At 32.7% G+C, this 18706-nt stretch overlaps 1 protein-coding gene across 2 annotated transcripts in view; it reads left to right on the forward strand.

Annotated features, from left to right (window-relative positions):
* Window positions 1-18706, forward strand: part of LOC140436849 (sedoheptulokinase-like) — an 83945-nt gene that overhangs the window by 39466 nt on the left and 25773 nt on the right. For both annotated transcript variants that reach the window (XM_072525988.1, XM_072525989.1), the window contains exon 4: window positions 2213-2478. In XM_072525988.1, the coding sequence (XP_072382089.1) occupies window positions 2213-2478 (266 nt within the window). The remainder of the gene's footprint in view (window positions 1-2212; window positions 2479-18706) is intronic.

Here is an 18706-nt window from a genome sequence, read left to right on the forward strand (position 1 = left end):
AGTTTTCTGAGATGGGATTGTCATATTAAATTCTTTTGCTCTTATGTTAAATCTGTGGACCAGTTTTTGCAGACTATCTTCGTCTTGGGCTATCAATATTGCGTCGTCTGCGTAACAGAGTATTTTGATTTCTTTGTTTCCCATTCTGTATCCTCTTCCTTTGTTAACGGTTTTGATGATTTCATCCATGATCAAATTGAAGAGCACGGGGCTCAATGAATTCACTTGTCTTATTCCGCTGCCTATTTCTATAGGTTCTGTAAGTTATCCATCTATTCTGACTTCCATTTTGTTGTTTTGGTACATATTTTCGATAGGTTTTATAATATTTAGGGGGACTTCTGTATTGTACAGAAGATGCATTACATCTTTGAGTCTTACTCTGTCAAACGCTTTCTTTAGGTCAATCAGACACAGAAATACTGATCTATTACACTCTAGTGATTTCTCAGTTATTTGATTTATAACGAACATTGCATCTGTACACGATCTTCCACTACGAAAACCCTATTGTTCATCTGCTAAACTTATCCTCTGATTTATTAGCAATATATTGTAGTTTATATACCTCTGTACTTTTCTGGCTGTTGTTTATCTCATTTTTTGAATAATACTTTTTATTTTGTAAATTGACGAATTGTCAGGCTAATGAAAGAAATTCTCCAGTTTCATTTGTTTGGTATCAACCATTCCGGAATTAGCTGACTTAATGCAAGATACAAAATCAGCGAAGTCTTACACCTTTTTCATTCGCTACAAAGACTGTTCCACCTGGTGAAAACTCTCAGCTGACATAAAGGAATGACCTAGTTTAGTAATGTTAGTAAGTTTATACAACAACAAACAATTATGGATAACTGTCAGATTTAGACATCCATTCATGGCTTACTTAAAATTTTTTACCTAATTAGTAATTCGTTTTGAAAAATGTGAATATCTCAAAAACTTATAAATTTAAACATAGGGAATATTAAATAAAAATTGAAATATGGTAATGTTACTTTTCGATAGGGTCATAAAATACAGGATGTTCTATTTAAAATTACTGAGAAAATAATGTACTTGTGTTTTGACTTGCTCTGTATTCAATATAAAGAAAATTAGCTTTTTCTCATGGCTTCGTCTCCTTTCGAAGGTTGGCGATCCAAATGGCAAGTGTAGTTTTGGAAACTGCTGCGCGAAAGATTTCTGCGGATGACCGGTCGAACCATCTCCTCAGGTCTTTCATCCACGAGTTGTGGCGTCTTCCTACTGATCTTTTGCCCTGTACTTTTCCTTCTAGTATTATATAGTATAGTATAGTACTTGAAGTAATTCGTATCATTCGCCTCTCAACACGTGACCCGAGTATTGCATTTTCCTCTCTTTGATTATTCTTAGTAATTCTTTTTGTTTACACATGCGACAAAGTACCTCAACATTAGTCACTCTTGGACATGAGACATCAAGTTTACTATTCGATAATCATCGCATTGTGAGGAATTCGATTTTTTTGGTAATGCTACGAATGTTGATTTTAGCCAGTCTTTTGGTATTTTACCTGTGTCATATATCTTATTGAAGGGTGCTGTTATTAAGTCTAGGCTTTTACTTTCGTTATCTGCAATTAGTTTTAGTATTTCGACATTGATATTGTCTGGACCGGTGGCTTTTCCATCTTTCTGAGATTTTACTGCGTGGATCACTTCTTCTTTATTTATTTCTGGGCCTTTTTCATTTATTCGATTATCTGTGGATGGTGGAGAACAAGGTCTATCGTCGCCAAAAAGAGTTTGTATGTATTCTGCATTTCTTTGTTGCTACTGCTCTGATGAAATAAAAGCCAAATATTATGGCGTTGGAGCAGCACAAATTAGTCAAACTTTTCACGTCTGAATCACATCGGAATCAATAGACCGATATAACTGTTATTTCGTTATCTTTACCTCGTCAGTCGCCCGAGCTGATTTAGATTTAAACCCGAAAAGTCCAACTAATATCTCCAAAATACTTCCCACTTTCACTACTACTCTATTAAATCGTATGGCTTATTTGACTAAGTGAACTTACCGTGAGGAAAAATTGTCTAACTTGACGATACCTGTAGTCAATGTGAGGATAGGAACGGGTGAAATTTCAATATTTAATATAAAGGATACACGATATAAACATAAATATACATGTTTTGTTTATTTGAAAATGTAGTTGTTAGAAATTCCGTATTTAATTTCAGGCCAGAAAAACTAACGAAATATAATTGTTCCGGAACGATAGCAGATTTCGCTGTAGCAATGTTATGTAATTTGGACAAACCAGTAATATCTTATCAAAACGCGGCAAGTTGGGGTTATTTCAATTGTCGAACTTCTGAATGGAATACAGAATTGTTAGAAAATGCCAGTTTTCCCGTTGAGTTATTACCGGAAGTCCGAGCTAGCGGCGAAATTGCTGGACTGTTAGCCGGGAATTGGCACAGCGTGCCAAAAGGAACTCCAATTGGTAAGTTTGTTAATCAACACAATATATAGGTCTTCCAAAAATAACTTCCGAAAAATTATTCCATGCTTTATAGGGATGGTCATAAGACTATTATTAATTTACCTATGTATATGTAAAAATGCGCTTAAAAACTGTATGGTATATTATATTTACAAAATAAAATTAATTTTTTATGTTGCTTTATGTTTATACAGTAGACTCCCTCTATAACGAGAACTGAAATGACAGACTAATTACCTCGTTATAAGCCGATCTCGTTATATCAGACAATCATAATACTGTGCATACATATGAATCTGTAGTTTTCTAAACCATCAACTTCCTATAGTGAAGCCATTCGGAGCAATATAAGTTGCTAATAAATATTGTTTGAATGGCGTTTTTGAAAAAAAGTTATTTACTTTTATTGTCAATGAAATATATTAAAACATAAAAGAGTTGTTTACTTTTATTATCAATGATATACGTTAAAACAAAAAAGCTGTACTTATATTTTTTCCAACTACATAATGTATAAATCGTATTTTCAAGGATAACATAAACTATTGCTTCTGTAATTTTAAGAACTCTGTTATTTTTAACTGCTTTAAATGGTCCAGTATCATTCTATCATATATTTTCTAAAGATGTGAAACAGTTGTATTTATTCATTGTAAAGAATTTTATTGCGGGCTGCAGTTAAGTTTATTGAGGGGCTGTTTGAAAAGGTATTTATTTATAGCCACGGCTGGACTAAAAACGTAAAAAACACGTTTTTGGATCTTATTTTCCCTCGTTATAACCAAATTTTCCTCGCTATAGACGGTTATAGTTTAATAGAAATTTCACGGGACATCTAATGTATCTCGTTATAAGCGAAACCTCGTAATAACCGTGTTCGTTATAGAGGGAGTATACTGTAATTATGAAAAATTTTATCATTGAAGTGAGTTAATACTCGTAAAACCGAAGATTTACTTTGGTCGTAGTCCCTAGAAACCGTTGTATAACTTATTGCGTTTTTTGAGTTTTTTAGGATACCCTTTATAACAGGTTTTATTGTTAACTAATGAAAATTATTTTTATAGCTTTAATTTTAGCAAATCTGTCAACGGCACACTTAGTGGAATTGTATGTATTTCTGGTTTGTTTGTGGTGTTATTTACAGTTACGCAAGCAATTTAATTTAACCCAGCCTGTGAGACTTGTACACCCCTTAAGAATGACACTCGGGTGTTACAATTCATTGGGGGCAAGGAGGATTAACTCTTGTACCAGGAGTCATTCCATTGAGCCCCAATGCTCCAGGCCACCCCTTTCCCCCTTATAGCACTCGGATGCGCGATAGGAGCTATCTTTCAGTAAAGTGCTTCTCGTGTGGAAGTCCTGGGTACAAGAACTCCAACACGACATTCTTCCCCGCTCAAAGCAGGTTAGCGTAAGGCGCTCTTTTCCTGCTATCTCTGGTGACTTATCGAATCTGAAATTGCTTGCTCGGGCCCCAAGTCTCCGCTCCGTGTTCGGCGCTCGAGGATGTGGGCCTCTCGTGCCCAAGTTTAGAGTTTTTTGTTAATTTTTTTGGTGACTTTCGTCTTTTTGTTAGTAGTTTTGTAATTTTTTTGGTGGCCAAAGCCGTTTTTTAAATTTTTTGTAATTTTTTTTTTGAGAGATGTCTGAAAAGTCATTAGTCATTATTAAAATTGCCAGAGCTATGTGCTGTGATGTCTTCTGTTAATAGAGCTACGATTTTCTAGACTTTATATATTGACCAAGATTTGCTGTTTTGGTCTTTTGTGCTTCTATCGATGGAACGCATCCTATCTTATTATCTCTCGCCGTATTGGGCTTGGGTGGTTCTGTAGCTCAGCAAACTTTGTTTTGGCTTTTTCTTCCATCGTGTCTGTCACCCTTACTTGTTTCAGTAACGTTCAGGAACGAATCATGCCTCTATTAACTTATTTCAAATATCGTCTTTTGGTGCAAATTTAGATTCTTGTCTTCTTTCCTCGCGTTTGTTAGTGTCACCAAAACGTAGGCAAACTGTCAAAAATTCAAAAGGTTTTTAACTCATGGTTGCTTTATATCGTGTACCACAAAAGGTAGTATTGAACATGGTATCGATACCCAAGTGATTATCTTTCAAAAATCTGGCTAAAATATAAAACCCAAGAAATGTTTTTAGTTCTTTCAAACGTGCTTCTGAACGTACGCTCCCTATCCTAATTTTGTCTTGTGGAGCAAATCTTTAGATTAATGTATTTTACTATTATATTCAAGATATCGTCCGAAAAAATATTTGAAACACGCGTACTGTATCAAGTAAATCTCGTAAATGCGGCGAATGTCCTTGTTTTACATATATAATATTCTTCGAAGAAGTTTTGCTTTTCCCCGTGTTGGTTGGTTTGGAAAACCATTCATAACTATTTTTTTTAATTAAATTTTCTTTAGTTGGGGTAACCACAAAGCAAGGTATGTCATCGATCTGAAAAATAAAAAGGCAATAAAAATATTTATATCTCATATGCAAAATATATGACATACCCGAACACTTGTTATTTCTTCTAAAGTTGTGTCATCCTCTGGTCTACTCCCGGGTCCTGAGGAAGTTTCTCTCTTTTCTATTCTTATCACATTGAGTTTTGGAATATCTGGCTTTTCGATTTACAACTCTTGTTTTTTTCCAAATTTTTGACAGACTACCCAACAGCTGCCATTCCAAGTCCTCATGTGGCATTGTGGCAACAATTCTGTGTCCTCTCCAGCTCTTCCACCGATAAACCACGGCTTGACATTTTAGCTCCTTACTGGTATCCATTCGTAAAATTTACGTGCAGTGTTTTAGAAACGGTCAATCTAGCACTGACAAATCCGTACTTGCTTTAGTATGTATTGAATCGATAGCAAGCATAGCTGGAAGGAGCGCATAACGCGCGGGCGTGCAATGAAGACTCGTGTAAGACTATGTTAAATAGTAATGGGAGTACCTATTATCTTATAGCCGACAGCGATTGTTGTTAGTTCAAATTTAACACGCGAGCGATCGCGTTCGTTGGAATGTTAGAAAAAATCTAACTACCAGAGTGTTAGCGTTTGTTGATTTTTTGAGAAATCACTTGAGAAAAGTAACAAAAAAGGTAAGATTTTTAGTAAAACATAGATTGTTAAACATACGTTATTATATACACAGGGTATTTTTTATAACTTTTTTGGTTTATCGCAGGTAAATATGGACAAGAAAATGGAGAACCAGTTACTAAAATGGTGAAGAGGTATACAACGATGTGGCACTACTAGATTCCGATCAGGACTTAAGTGATGTTGGTTCTGAACACAGTACAGATTCCACAATACAGATTTTGAGTAGTCCACACAAAATCTACTCAGTCATCCTGAAGATGTCATGGAAGAAAGCGGCCAAGATGATGGTTTCCAAGATTTTATGGCAAAGATAAAACATCATGGTTGGAACATAAGCCACACATTCAAAAATGTAATATTGTTACGAACTTACCTCGGATAAAAGCAAAAGCAAAAGGCGACACAACCATATAAAAATGCTGGAAATTGTATTTAGTTTTTTTTTTACAGTTTTGTTTTAAAAAATGTAAGTTTATCGTTTTTTTGTGAGTTAATACCCAATAAACTTAACCAATAAGTACTAATGACTCATTTATTTGACCTATACCCATATATGTTAAATTAAATCTAACACGCGAGTGATGACGTAATGTTTTGAGGTGCGAGTGATTAATAACGTGACTAAGGAATTTTACGGCTGTCATTTGAAAAATGTACGTAGGATTGCAAATAAAAATAAAATATTAACACGTTTTTCACGATTCATGAGCTATAAAAAACTCGTTATTACTAGTATCGACAAATATTATCGAAACTAAGTCTTAAACAAGCAATCTATCAACATTTTAATTCCAAAACATGCTTAATTAGTTTTTTGTCTACAATGATGTGTGTTTGAACTCAACTCGAACGGCGGCCTTTACTGTGACATAAAGTTTACTTTGATAACCGTTGTAGACATAGTAATTATTTTCGAGTATGTATCCATATTGAATGTTTGTGATATGTTTGTGTTGTATAAACAGATAACGCCCATATACTAATGACAAGTTAGATTAATGTTTATTTACCGCAGAAAGGGAAAATTCTAGTATATGAATATTTTCATCTTTATAACTATGATCTGTTTAAAAACAACAAACAAATTTTCAAAAGCTCGATTTAAAAAAAAAGTTATTAAAAATTTCACGTCTTTGTCGAGTTTTCGCTATTCATTAGATACCTCAGAAGTTTTCGGGAGACATATGCTTTTAAGGTACTATTACCGTCTAGAATGCTAAAAATTGCACATTTTTAACAACTTTTTTTTGTATCTTTTAAAAGCTAAACCTCCTTTATATTATTATACAACTTTTAAAGATTACCAAAATTTATTTCCTATTTTTTCCATTGTTGGTGTATTTTAAAAAGTCGCCAAAAATTTTTGGTCCAAAAATTACTGCTCCGTGGGGGCAGATAAACTCTGGAATGGCAAATCTGAAACATAAAATTCAAGAAGGGTTTTAAAAAAGAAGTGATAGTTAACCAGAAAAATTGAAAATTCTTAAAACAAAACATACTGACGGGCATTTGAAAAATTGTTTAAAAATTAAATTTTTACAAAAAATGTAATTTTTGGACGAAAAAGTGTTGGCGCCTTCAAAAATACAGGAACAACGGGAAAAAATTGTGTAATCTTCAAAATTTGTATAATAATATAAAAAGTTTGATTATAATATACAGGGTGTTTCAAAAAAAGGTAACCCCGTCTCTAGGGTAAGTAAAAAACTGAAAAATAATTGGGGTTTGCTTAGTAAAAAATTTTTGTAACGCCATTCGTTTTCAAGATACAGGGCGTTGAAGAAAAAAAAAATTATTTTATTTGGTCTCACATTCCCAGTTTCTCGACAACGTCGTTCAACGGCTCTAAATGTTTTTTTACTTGGTAAGTTTCTTCTAGGAAACTTTTCTGCATAACGTGTCACAGCTGCACTAGAACATCCTAAACATTCGCCTAAGGTTAATAACATGTCAGTGTATTCAACATTTGAGTACATTTTGATTTGATTTTACAAATAACAAGGTTTCAAAACTCTAATTATTGTTGATTTATCGTCATAACAATCAATAAATGTCAGAGTTCCATGGCACATTTGGAAAAAATAGAGGTATACCGATTAGAACTTTATCATTACTACCAGCATCAATTATTACTTCATAATTTTCAAATCAAAATATTCCGAAAACGGTACACAGTATCGAGTTTTACCAAGAGTACCTTTTTCGTGTAAAATTGAATGGTGTTTAAGTTTACTTGAAATTTTGATTCATAATTAATCTTAAAAAAGTTATATTGACTAATACTTAGTACGATCCGTGTAACTAGCGCCCTCTATGAGAATCAGATATAAAAACAAATTCATGGGATGTATCAGCTTCCAAAACATATTCGTATAAAATTTCATTACAATGTTGCCAGTTGTTTCGACAAAATCGTAAAAAATGCGTAAAATTTTGTTTTCTTCAACGCCCTGTATCTTGAAAACGGATGGCGTTACAAACATTTTTTACTAAGCAAACCCCAATTATTTTTCAGTTTTTACCTACCCTAGAGACGGGGTAACCTTTTTTTGAAACACCCTGTATAATAGATAAGATACAAAAAAAATGTTAAAAATGTGTAATTTTTTAACACGCTAAAGTACCTTAAAGGCGTGTAATCTTCAAAATTTGTATAATAATATAAAAAGTTTGATTATACAATATATAATAGATAAGATACAAAAAAAAAGTTAAAAATGTGTAATTTTTTAACACGCTAAAGTACCTTAAAGGCAGCAGACATATATAATAATAAATAAATATTAGGGATTCTTTTTATTTTTTTTTGTTTAATTTCAGTTTATATCTTTAACCTATGATATATTTTTAACAGTTTAGTTTTGAGTGACTTCACCACATTCGTTGTATTTCAATCAGAGAAAACCACTATCAAAACATAACTTACCAGCCAGTATGATGAAAATAGAATATTGAAATGTTATTTTGTTCATTTGTGCGTATAAAAACTGATAGCGATAAAATTAGTTTTTTGATTTTTAAACTAAATTGAATTATTTTATTGTGCCCAGCAGATTTAATGTATGTAGTAATGTAACACAATAATAATAATGTAATACGCCCACATGTAATACAAGAATAATTTCTATAGAAGTTAAGTAACATAGTGTTTTTTCAGAACAATTCTATATTTATTTGCAGTTTATAAAGTTTAGATTATCAGTTAAGCTGGATATAATAATATGGTACTTTGAGGGGTGGGGGTGATTCTGCACAAGAAACTATTAATTTATTTATTACAGCTTTTCAAAATATGTCAACTTTTGTTGGGTCAGCTAGTATTTATATATTATTATGATTTTGAAATCAATTAGAAAATTAAATAAAATTTCTAGTTTAACGAATTTCAATATAATTAACAAACAAACAAATACTGAGTTTTTTAATCCAGATATCTGAATAATTTTAATTACAGAGACCTAAGAAGGGCGCGACAAACTTTATCCCTCTATAGTCCTTACATCTCTTTATCTTTATACAATGATACCATCACACTCTTTCTCCATGCATTGGACATTTTTTCTTCTTCTTCATAAATTCTACTCATCATTTGCCACAAATGTCAACCCCTTTCTCTCCTAGAGCCTTCAAAACCTTTACAGGTATTCCATTAAGTCCTACTGCCTTATCGTTCTTTGCTCTATTTAACGCCTCGACAACTTCATCTCTCGTAATCCCCGGTATTCCATTCTCATTTGGGATCCCGCATCCTCTGTCTCTCCTTTGGCGTCGCATGTGGAGTATTCATACCATCTTTGCTTTATTTCAACATCAGTTCTTAACGCTTTTCCATGCGCACTCTTAATCTGCAGCATGTGGGTCGTCATTTGATGACTTGTTCCTTGCTTTAGCAATGCTGCATAACCTTTTCATCCTCTGGGGTGTTCCAACTCTTCATACAGCTGTGGAGACGATCTTTCCGTTGCAGTAGCTACCGAAGAGCCTTGATGCAAAAGGCACAATAGGACAATACCAAACCGTTAATCGCTTAGTTTTGTTTATTCAAACCGTTGAAAAACCGATAGGCGGTTTTCCCCATGAAATTTACATATATTAAAACTAATACTATCGATTATTATAAATTTAAACATTTACCATATAAAGTCTATGTCACTTTTAACACGCACATAAAAAACCATATGTAATTATTATTCATTCTCTATTTTTATCTACATGTGGAAATAACAATTTCAACATTTTTGTTCAAAATTATCTCAGCTAAATTTTTTATTTGAAACATTTTTTTCTACGGCATACAGATTCTTGGTAAATCGATTTTTTCCGTTTCCTTCCCCCTACAGGCATTTTAGGGAGAAGCCAGGAGGTAAATGTGATTTTTTACATCATTTTTGAGGTTCTAAAATTGAATTGTTCCCAAATTTTCAGCAAAATTAAGCTTGTTCTTTTAATTTTTAGAGGTTCAGTGGCATTTTAGTCTCTGACGACTGAAATATATACTTCATGTTTTCTGTTTTGGTAAAAATTTAGAGTAAATTACTATATTTTAAGTCATAATGAATGATCTTTAATTGTAATCTTCTTTAAAGACAAAAAAGAACATAAAAATTTACTGTAAAAAAAGTTTTACAGAAACACAATAAAAGCAGAAGAGAAAGGAACAGCAACAATTTCCAAACCTTCAAATAAGGAAGTTGCTCCAGCACGAAAATAAAGACAAAGCAGGTGGGATAAAGGCAAACAGAATAATGCTGGTAATACGCATATATAACAAAAACTACCATGAAAAAGGAACGATATTGTTAGCTGTATTCGAAATACACACTGATATTTTCTTAATGCTTTTTAATTATTTTAAAGTCAGATTAAAAAAATGTAATGTTCATAACTGATTGAAGTAAAAAATATCAATCTTGAGGATTCAAATCTAAAATGTAACTTATAGCTAATAGTAAATAGAAACATAATTACAATATATTCAATATGAACATAATGATCAATCGGAACAAAATTATTTAGGAAATTTCCATCACATCATTAAAATTTAAATCCAAGAGAGCTAATTTAATATCTTATATAAAAATGAAACAAATATATCATTTTTAAAACGATAAATGGGTTGCACATGTGAGTCCATTTCAATTTAGGTAAAAGAAATAAATAATAGGTAGACTTACAATCAATTTATTTAAAATATTTCATTCAGACAAAAAATAGTTCAAATATATTTTTAAAATCAGTTCCTCCCTTAATAATGTAAAGTAGTGCACCAACTACAAATATTTTAAATGTGCGTATTGTCTTTTTGTGTTTGTTAATCAGTTTCTGTTTTGTTCCGTATATTTTTATCATCTCACAATTCCAATTCCCACCAAAACTTAATTTTGGAGCTGCACTTTTTTGGTTTGTTTTCTATATAGTATCAAACTTGGATAGCTTGCACAACCGGTAAATTTCTTTCTATTCTAGCCTTATTATAGTGCTGTCATTTTTCAACACGTTTAATAAATTAAATAAATAACACATATGTGTAAATATACAATGTGTCCAATTAAGTCGGCATCATATGAGAAACTATTTTATTAATAATTTTATGAAAAAATTCTTTATAAAAAGTTGTGCATGGTCTAAAACCTCAGACACAACCATGAGAAATCATTTTTTTTAATCTTATACGAGGTATGTCAAAAAATATGAATTTTGCTCAAGAGTAAAGTATCTTTATATTTCACAATATCGAAAATTTTGACAATCGTTCAGAATCGAATCTTTTATTAACATTATATTTTTTTTATTTTTTACTTCTCATTTAATGTCTGTATTGTGTTAGTTATTTTTCATGCAATTTTTAATTTAAACCTGCTCAGTATAAATACACTCGCGATCATAAAATCCGGGCACCTTGAAAATTTCAACTTTTTTGAATATTTTTGCATCTGGTGCAGTAATAACCTTTTTTTTTAAGCTAATGTATTTTTTATTTGTCATCAATGTTTGTGTTGAAAGAAAAAAAAACGGTTTTTTTATTGTTTTTATTGAAAAAGCAGAAAACAAACCAAATTGTTGAAACAGACTTACGAAAGGAAAAATGAAAAATGCACAACGTCGTAAAACATCAGTGGAATTTCAATAACTAATATCGTGTATTGCTTCCCCTTGCTCTAATAACCTCTTGCAGACGACGGGGCATACTCCGGATTACATGTTGAGGTATGTTATTCCACTCTCTCACTAACAGATCCTTAAGCTCCTGTGCGTTGTTAGGAGGAGGTGTATGGGTTTGAATACGTTTTTTCAAATCGTCCCAGAGATGTTTGATGGGATTTAGGTCCGGAGACCTAGTTGACCAGGGTAAACTCGTAATTCTAACCTCGTCCAAGTATTGCATACTGATCCTGGCACGGCGTCTTCTCCAAGCCCTGCCATGGTGGGCATAACATGTTCTTCCCGAATCTCCGTAATGTACCTTCGTGCAGTTAAGGACCCATTTTTGATGAAGGGTAATTCTGTGCGGAGGTCGGAAGATACACCTCTCCAAGCTATGACCGAGCCTCTACCAAATGGCATTCTTGGATCAATGCAAGCTTGTGAAAATCGTTCACCGGTTCTCCTCCAAACTCTTACACGTCCATTGGATCCAGTTAGGCAGAAACGGGATTCATCTGAGTATAACACTTTGCTCCAATCATTAATTCCCCAATGCGCGTATTGTCGAGCAAAAGCTAGTCGTGCAACTCGATGCGTCAGGCCAAGTGACGGTCCTTTAGCCATTACCCGAGAAGATAGTCCAGAAGAGACTTCGTCGAAGAAGAGGCTCTTCGTCCAGAGCCAGGTCGTCTGGTTAGCAAACTCGTCTCCTGAAAGCGTTGAAGCACTCGTTGAACCGTAGAAAGGCTTACGCCAACAGTTCTTGCGACTTACCGTTGAGTGTGACCGTCTTCCACAAACGCAACAACGCAAAAAATAAACAATAATAAACACTAATAATGGCACTAATAAACACTAATGGCGGCAATAATAAACGTTTGTTTGTTGCGTTTGAACAGAAAGTCGAAGCACAAATGAGATTTAAAACAAGCGGCAGTTACAGGTACTGTTCATTTTGGGAAGTGTACAGTTTTCCGCGCAATCGGCATTATTGGAATTCTTTGTTACAAAGGAAACCGCTAAGCTGACAACAATTCTCAGAAACATGCATTAGTTTGTATTTGTGTTATTATTATTTACAATAAAGCTCGTTAAAAATGAAATAACAGCGCTAGTTTCGTGACGCTCGCCTCCGCATTTTACTTTAGAGAAAAAAGTAATACAACGCCAGTATAGAAGCTTCGCTTCAAAAATTAAAATAAAAATAAATTAATTAAAGATTCTTTGTCCCCTGTGTGACTCCTGTCGGTAGAGTCGACTAAAAACAAACACCTTATTTACTCTAAGTTCTCTACTTGGTTGGGAAACAGTTTTTATACCTTTCACACTAAAAGCAATGAAGACATTAGGCTAACATTTTTAAATTAAATGATATGATTTCTGCAATAATGTTTGGGTGCTTCATTATTTCTAATTTCTCTCGACATTCTGTTAACAATATTAGTTTCCTATGTTATATTCCGTACAACAAAATCGTTACACATCCAACTAGGTTCGAAAAATCTAAATATTCTTCAATTTCAAACAAACCAAAAATATTGATATGATAACATTTATTATACACATACATCTGATATTAAATATCTGGATAAAAGTAAAATTGCTCCGTTGAATGATTAACGGATTCTAAATTTAGAAACATTCGTTTATTTGTTAAAAAATTGAAAGGATTTGGATTTTTGATATATAGCTTTTCTATATTACTCCAGTGTAATCGGTGCCAAAATTTTAATTAAATTCCATTTTTCTTTATTTTCAGTCCAAGGATACCTACTATTCGAAAAATAAACTAGAGTTGCTGTTGTTATTAACGACACATTTAAAATTATCGCGTACCGACTATTTAAAATTATCGAAATTCGTTTTGCCATATTTTTTATTACATATTTCACCAGTTTAACATTTTGTTGACTATACAATGTACACTTTTACTATGTACTTTTAAAATTATTGGCACTTTTATTAATCAGAAATTTTCTTTATATAGCTATCATACACAGCGCGTCCAAAGTCTCGCCCTTCTCCCGACATATTTTTTGAACTATAACATTTAAATTAATAAATTTTTGGGTAAAAGAACTTTCATTATTTTGATAAAGTTTCAGTGACGTAATCATTAAATTTCCATCCATCCAATGGCACTACAGCCCAAATCGGGCCTTGGCCTCCTTCAACAGGCTTCTCCAATCATTTCGATTTACTGCTGTTCTTTTCCATGCACGCGTTCCCAGGCAGTTCCTGGCATCCTCATCGACTTCGTCTTCCCATCTCTTTTTAGGTCTTCCAACAGGTCTTTTTCCCTGCATTCTTGCAATCATTAAATTTGCACAACCATAAAACCTGAATTTTTCCCCCTAAAAGTTTCGTATTGAAAGATTTATCGTAACGACTGGGTAAATAACCATGTGTCCAATATGTTTTGAACGGATTTGGCATTCTTTTATAAGATAATAAAGATTTGAAACTTTGAAACACGTAGAAAATATTTAAATAAGTCACTTTAAACGAGCTTTCAAATGATGTATTACTTGCGGTAAGTTCCCTTTAAAATTCTAAAGTCAGTAATTCTAAAGGTCTAAAGTTAGTTAAATATTGACTTAAGGCGAATATTGTCATTATCAAATGAGTGCCCGAGTAAGAGAAGGGGCTATGCCACACAACCTAAAATTTTATTTTTTTTTGTCGTTCTGCATAGTGCTGTCATCATCATCATCATCATATAATATAACGGGGGTCCTACGGCGATTGCCGCTTCCCGCATTTCAGCCTCCATCTTTTCCTATCTCTCCAATCTCCCTCTTCTAAGCCTCTAGATTGCATTGTTTTTGTAATTTCTCTTCTCCAGGAATTTGGTGGTCTTCCCCTTTTCCTTCTTTCTGGCGGAACATACATTAAGGCTTTCTTTGGCCACCGCTCCTCCTCCATTCTCATCACGTGACCATACCATTGTAATTGCCTTCCTTGTATTCTATCTGAAAGAGTATCTCTAATTCCTGCACGGTTTCGTATTTCCTCATTCCTGATTCTTTCCATTCTCGATACTCGACATGACCTTCTAAGATAATCCATTTCCACAACGTCTACTTTATCTCGTTCATTCTTTGTCATCGTCCAACATTCGGCACCATATGTGGTAATTGGTTCTACAATTGCTCTGTATACGCGAAGTTTGGTATGCATCTTTATTTTATTAGACCACAGTAATGAATTCAGTATTCGGATGCATTTTTTCGCTTGGGTTATTCGGTTTTGTACATCTATCTTAACTCTGCCATCTGCTGATATGATGCTTCCTAGATATTTATACTGGTTGCAGCCTTTTATGACTGCGTTTTCAAGCCTCAGATCTGTGGTATTTCCTCCAATTTTTAAATATTCTGTTTTGCTTATGTTTACAGTAAGCCCCCATTTGGCATATTCCTCAAATAATTTTCGATTCATATAATTTATATCTTCCTCATCGGTTGCAACCACCACCTGATCATCTGCAAACAACAATGTATACAGAGTTTCTTGTCCCAGTTCGATGCCCATAAATCTACATTTATTTCTCCAATTCATCAATGCTTCTTGGACGTATATTTTAAAGAGAGTCGGTGCTGTCATCAAAGAACAATAATATGAACTTTGCAAGTGTGGCATATCCCCTTGTTTGTCTAAAATGCAGTTGAAAATCCGACAGTTCGAGTGTCAGCTGTTTGTTGAGAAAGATAAGGGACTATGCTACATGCCCTTGGAGGGGGAGGCTATGTTACAACCACATCCAAGCAGTTGTGTTAGTAAACAGTGCCGGTCACTAACCTCAAAATGTCAAGTTCTGATGGAGATAGTGTTGTGTTTTTAGTGTAGTCGTGTAGTGCAGCCTAAAAGGCGTATTAGAAACGAAGCTAAGTGGAAAATCAACATTGCAAAAACTAAGAGAAATAGTGGTGAGAGTTACACAAGTGTAAAAATCAATAAACTTGTGTCAGCAAAAAGACGACTTAGCGGCTATCTGTAACCTAACATCTGCGAATGCTAAATGAGATTGGTGTAAATATCATACTTTAACAGATACAGACAAGGACAATATGTTTGTGAGTTTCTATAAGTTAGCAAATTATAATTTACACAATACATTTTTGTTGGATTTCATAAAAAGTAGTAAGTGTAACAGACGATAAAAAACAAGAGAAATGACGAAACCTCTAGTAGAAGGAAATTAAGTTGTACATATTCTTAAAAAAATGGAGATGGAGTTGTAAGAGTGTGTCTGAAATCTTTTACGATACATTTGCTATCTATGATATTAGTAACAAAACGTGTTTCAGTAATTCATTCTGCAGAAAAGCCTAGGCCTACTGAAACTAGGCCTGTAAGGCCTTAACACTCAGATGACACTAACCATGACCATGAACAAAAGCAAACATTAGAATCAACTTTGTTACTACCACATTTAGACAAACGAGGCCGACATGGCAAACAACATAACATTTTTTTACTAGGATATTCAGGCAAAATTTCTTTTTGGCAAAATTCCTTTTTACAGGACTTTTGTCCTGTAAAAAGGACTGTAAAAGTTGAAAATGGTTTTTCAGCTCAATATTTTTGTTCAGCGGGTGTATTTGTATTGTGTTATTGAGTATTGATTGTATTTTACTTTTACTTCTTATGTTTAACATAAACGAATTTCTTAAAAATAAGATTTGTTTTTGACTCAGCTTTTTCTAATTCTATTAATGTGCATTGCTTTAAGTATTGAATGTATTTCTTTATAAATTATTTTCTATTTACTGAGAAATTAAAAAGAAAAGGTTATTCAGGTAATATTTTTTGGCTTTTTAGGATTGTATGTAATTATCTGGTGCTTAATGAGTTTCTAAGAGAGATTTATGTGAAAATTAAAAAAAAAATTCTTATTCACAATATTTCAAAAATTTTACATAAAAAAATTTTTTTCAACAATTTTCCCAGATTTTTTGGTATATAACTCTTCGAAACAAAATTCATTTAAAATGACATTTAATGTGTTTTATGCTCAGTCTAATAAAATATTTAAATACTTAAAAAAATTTTTTGTGACATAATCCCTTCTCTTTCTCAGGCACTTAAATATTACTAAATATTGAGATAGGAATTTATCAAATATATATACAAGTAGCATTCTAAAGGTGCCTATAACCGAGCAATATTTTTACTGCGTATGTGGCTGCAACACTGTAGCTGACACTATTGCCCACAATAACGGTCAGATTATTCAATATAGAGGAATGTTTTTAGTATGTCTTGGCCATATAGCTAGTAATAGCTACACATTTTTGGTATCGCCCGTATTGTTTTACAATAGTTGTCGAATGATCGTTTGGCGAGCGAACATAATTGCAATATTTACTTCGTTTTGGCGATTGTTTGTTTTTTGGAACATTTTCTAGGATTAAAATGACTAATAATTGGTTCAATAAGATAATTCTAGATTCCTTCAACGAAATACAATTACGCCATGAGTTGTGGAATGTGAAAATCGGAATATACAAAGATCGAATTGCAAAAAAAAGACGGGTGGGCTGTTATCGCTGAAAAATTTGAGATTGCAAGTGATGAAGCGTACAAAAATTCAGAAGTTTGAAAACGTACCAAAAAATTCAGAAGTTTGAGAACGAACGCAAAAAATTCTGAAAAAAACAGATTAAAAGTGGTAGGTACTTAGGTAGTGCTGGTGTTAAACCAGTGAAATGGTTTGCTTTCGATGCAATATCGTTTATTTTTTATTTCATATTCTTAAAATTTTTTTAGAAAGTTGTTATTAAACTTACTCCGATGTCCACCATCCCATTAATTTAAATTATTTATTAACATTAGAAAACAATGAGTTTTTATATAGATTATTGTATAAACATGTTTTAGATATTAAACTCAAATTGTAATTGTAAATATAGAGTAAGTATTTCTTTGTAATTTGTTAGAATACAAAAAAATTAAAAAAAAAATAATAAAAAAAAATAAAATAAAAAATATAAGAAATAAGTAAATAATAATTAAAAAAAAAATAAAAAAAAAAAATAAAAAAAAAAGATATAAAATGAGGAACTTGGACAGTCCACAGCAAAGTAGCTGTTGGATTAAGTAGATAGCTGCAGAAGAGTTTGCTGTGGAACTCTGAGGACCTCATCACCTATTTTATATATAAATGTCTAAAAAGCACCTAATAGAAAAAAAAAACTAGAAACAAATTACCAAAAAAAAGACTATGTAGAGATCAATACTACTTAATAATAGATTTAGGATAAGATTGTATAAGAAACAATGACTAATGAAAAAATGAGTAAACATTGGAAGATTGGCGAATGGATTTAGTGTCCGCAGTCATATAAACCCAAACAACAACTTACTTATAGACTTATGTTATCTAAAGTTTCACGCCTGTTTAAGTAAGATCGAATTCACAATATTGTTTTTCTTTAAATTTTATTTTAATATAACATAAGTCGCTGCGACGGGTACAATTTTGCGAATTTACGAATTTAATGTATTTACGAACAAAATTACAGTCTATACTGTTGTTGAGATATAATATGTTGTCTAGCCATTTGCTGCATTCAATGTTGTCATAAATGGCTGGGCTGAAAATGGCTGGGCCATTGTTGCCAGCATTAGTGCCATATATTGTAAAAATATTGCTCGTTTAGAAGCACCTTTAAGCTCAATAAAACAAACGATTTCATTGGTTTACCACCGGTACTACCACTTTTATTTTTCTTCAGATTTTTGCGTACTTTCTCAAGCTTCCGAATTTTTTGTACGTTTCATCACTTGAAATCTCAAATTTTTCAGTGACAACAGCCCATTCATCTTCGTTAATAAAATCTACAATCCTCTCGTTGAACCAATTATTAGTCATTTTTTATTCCGCCACAATTTTCAAACCAAAACAAAGTAAAGTTTGTTTTGACCGTCCGGCAACTATTGTTAAATAATACGAGCGATA

Source organism: Diabrotica undecimpunctata, chromosome 3 (genome assembly GCF_040954645.1).
Source record: "Diabrotica undecimpunctata isolate CICGRU chromosome 3, icDiaUnde3, whole genome shotgun sequence".
Classification (NCBI taxonomy): domain Eukaryota; kingdom Metazoa; phylum Arthropoda; class Insecta; order Coleoptera; family Chrysomelidae; genus Diabrotica; species Diabrotica undecimpunctata.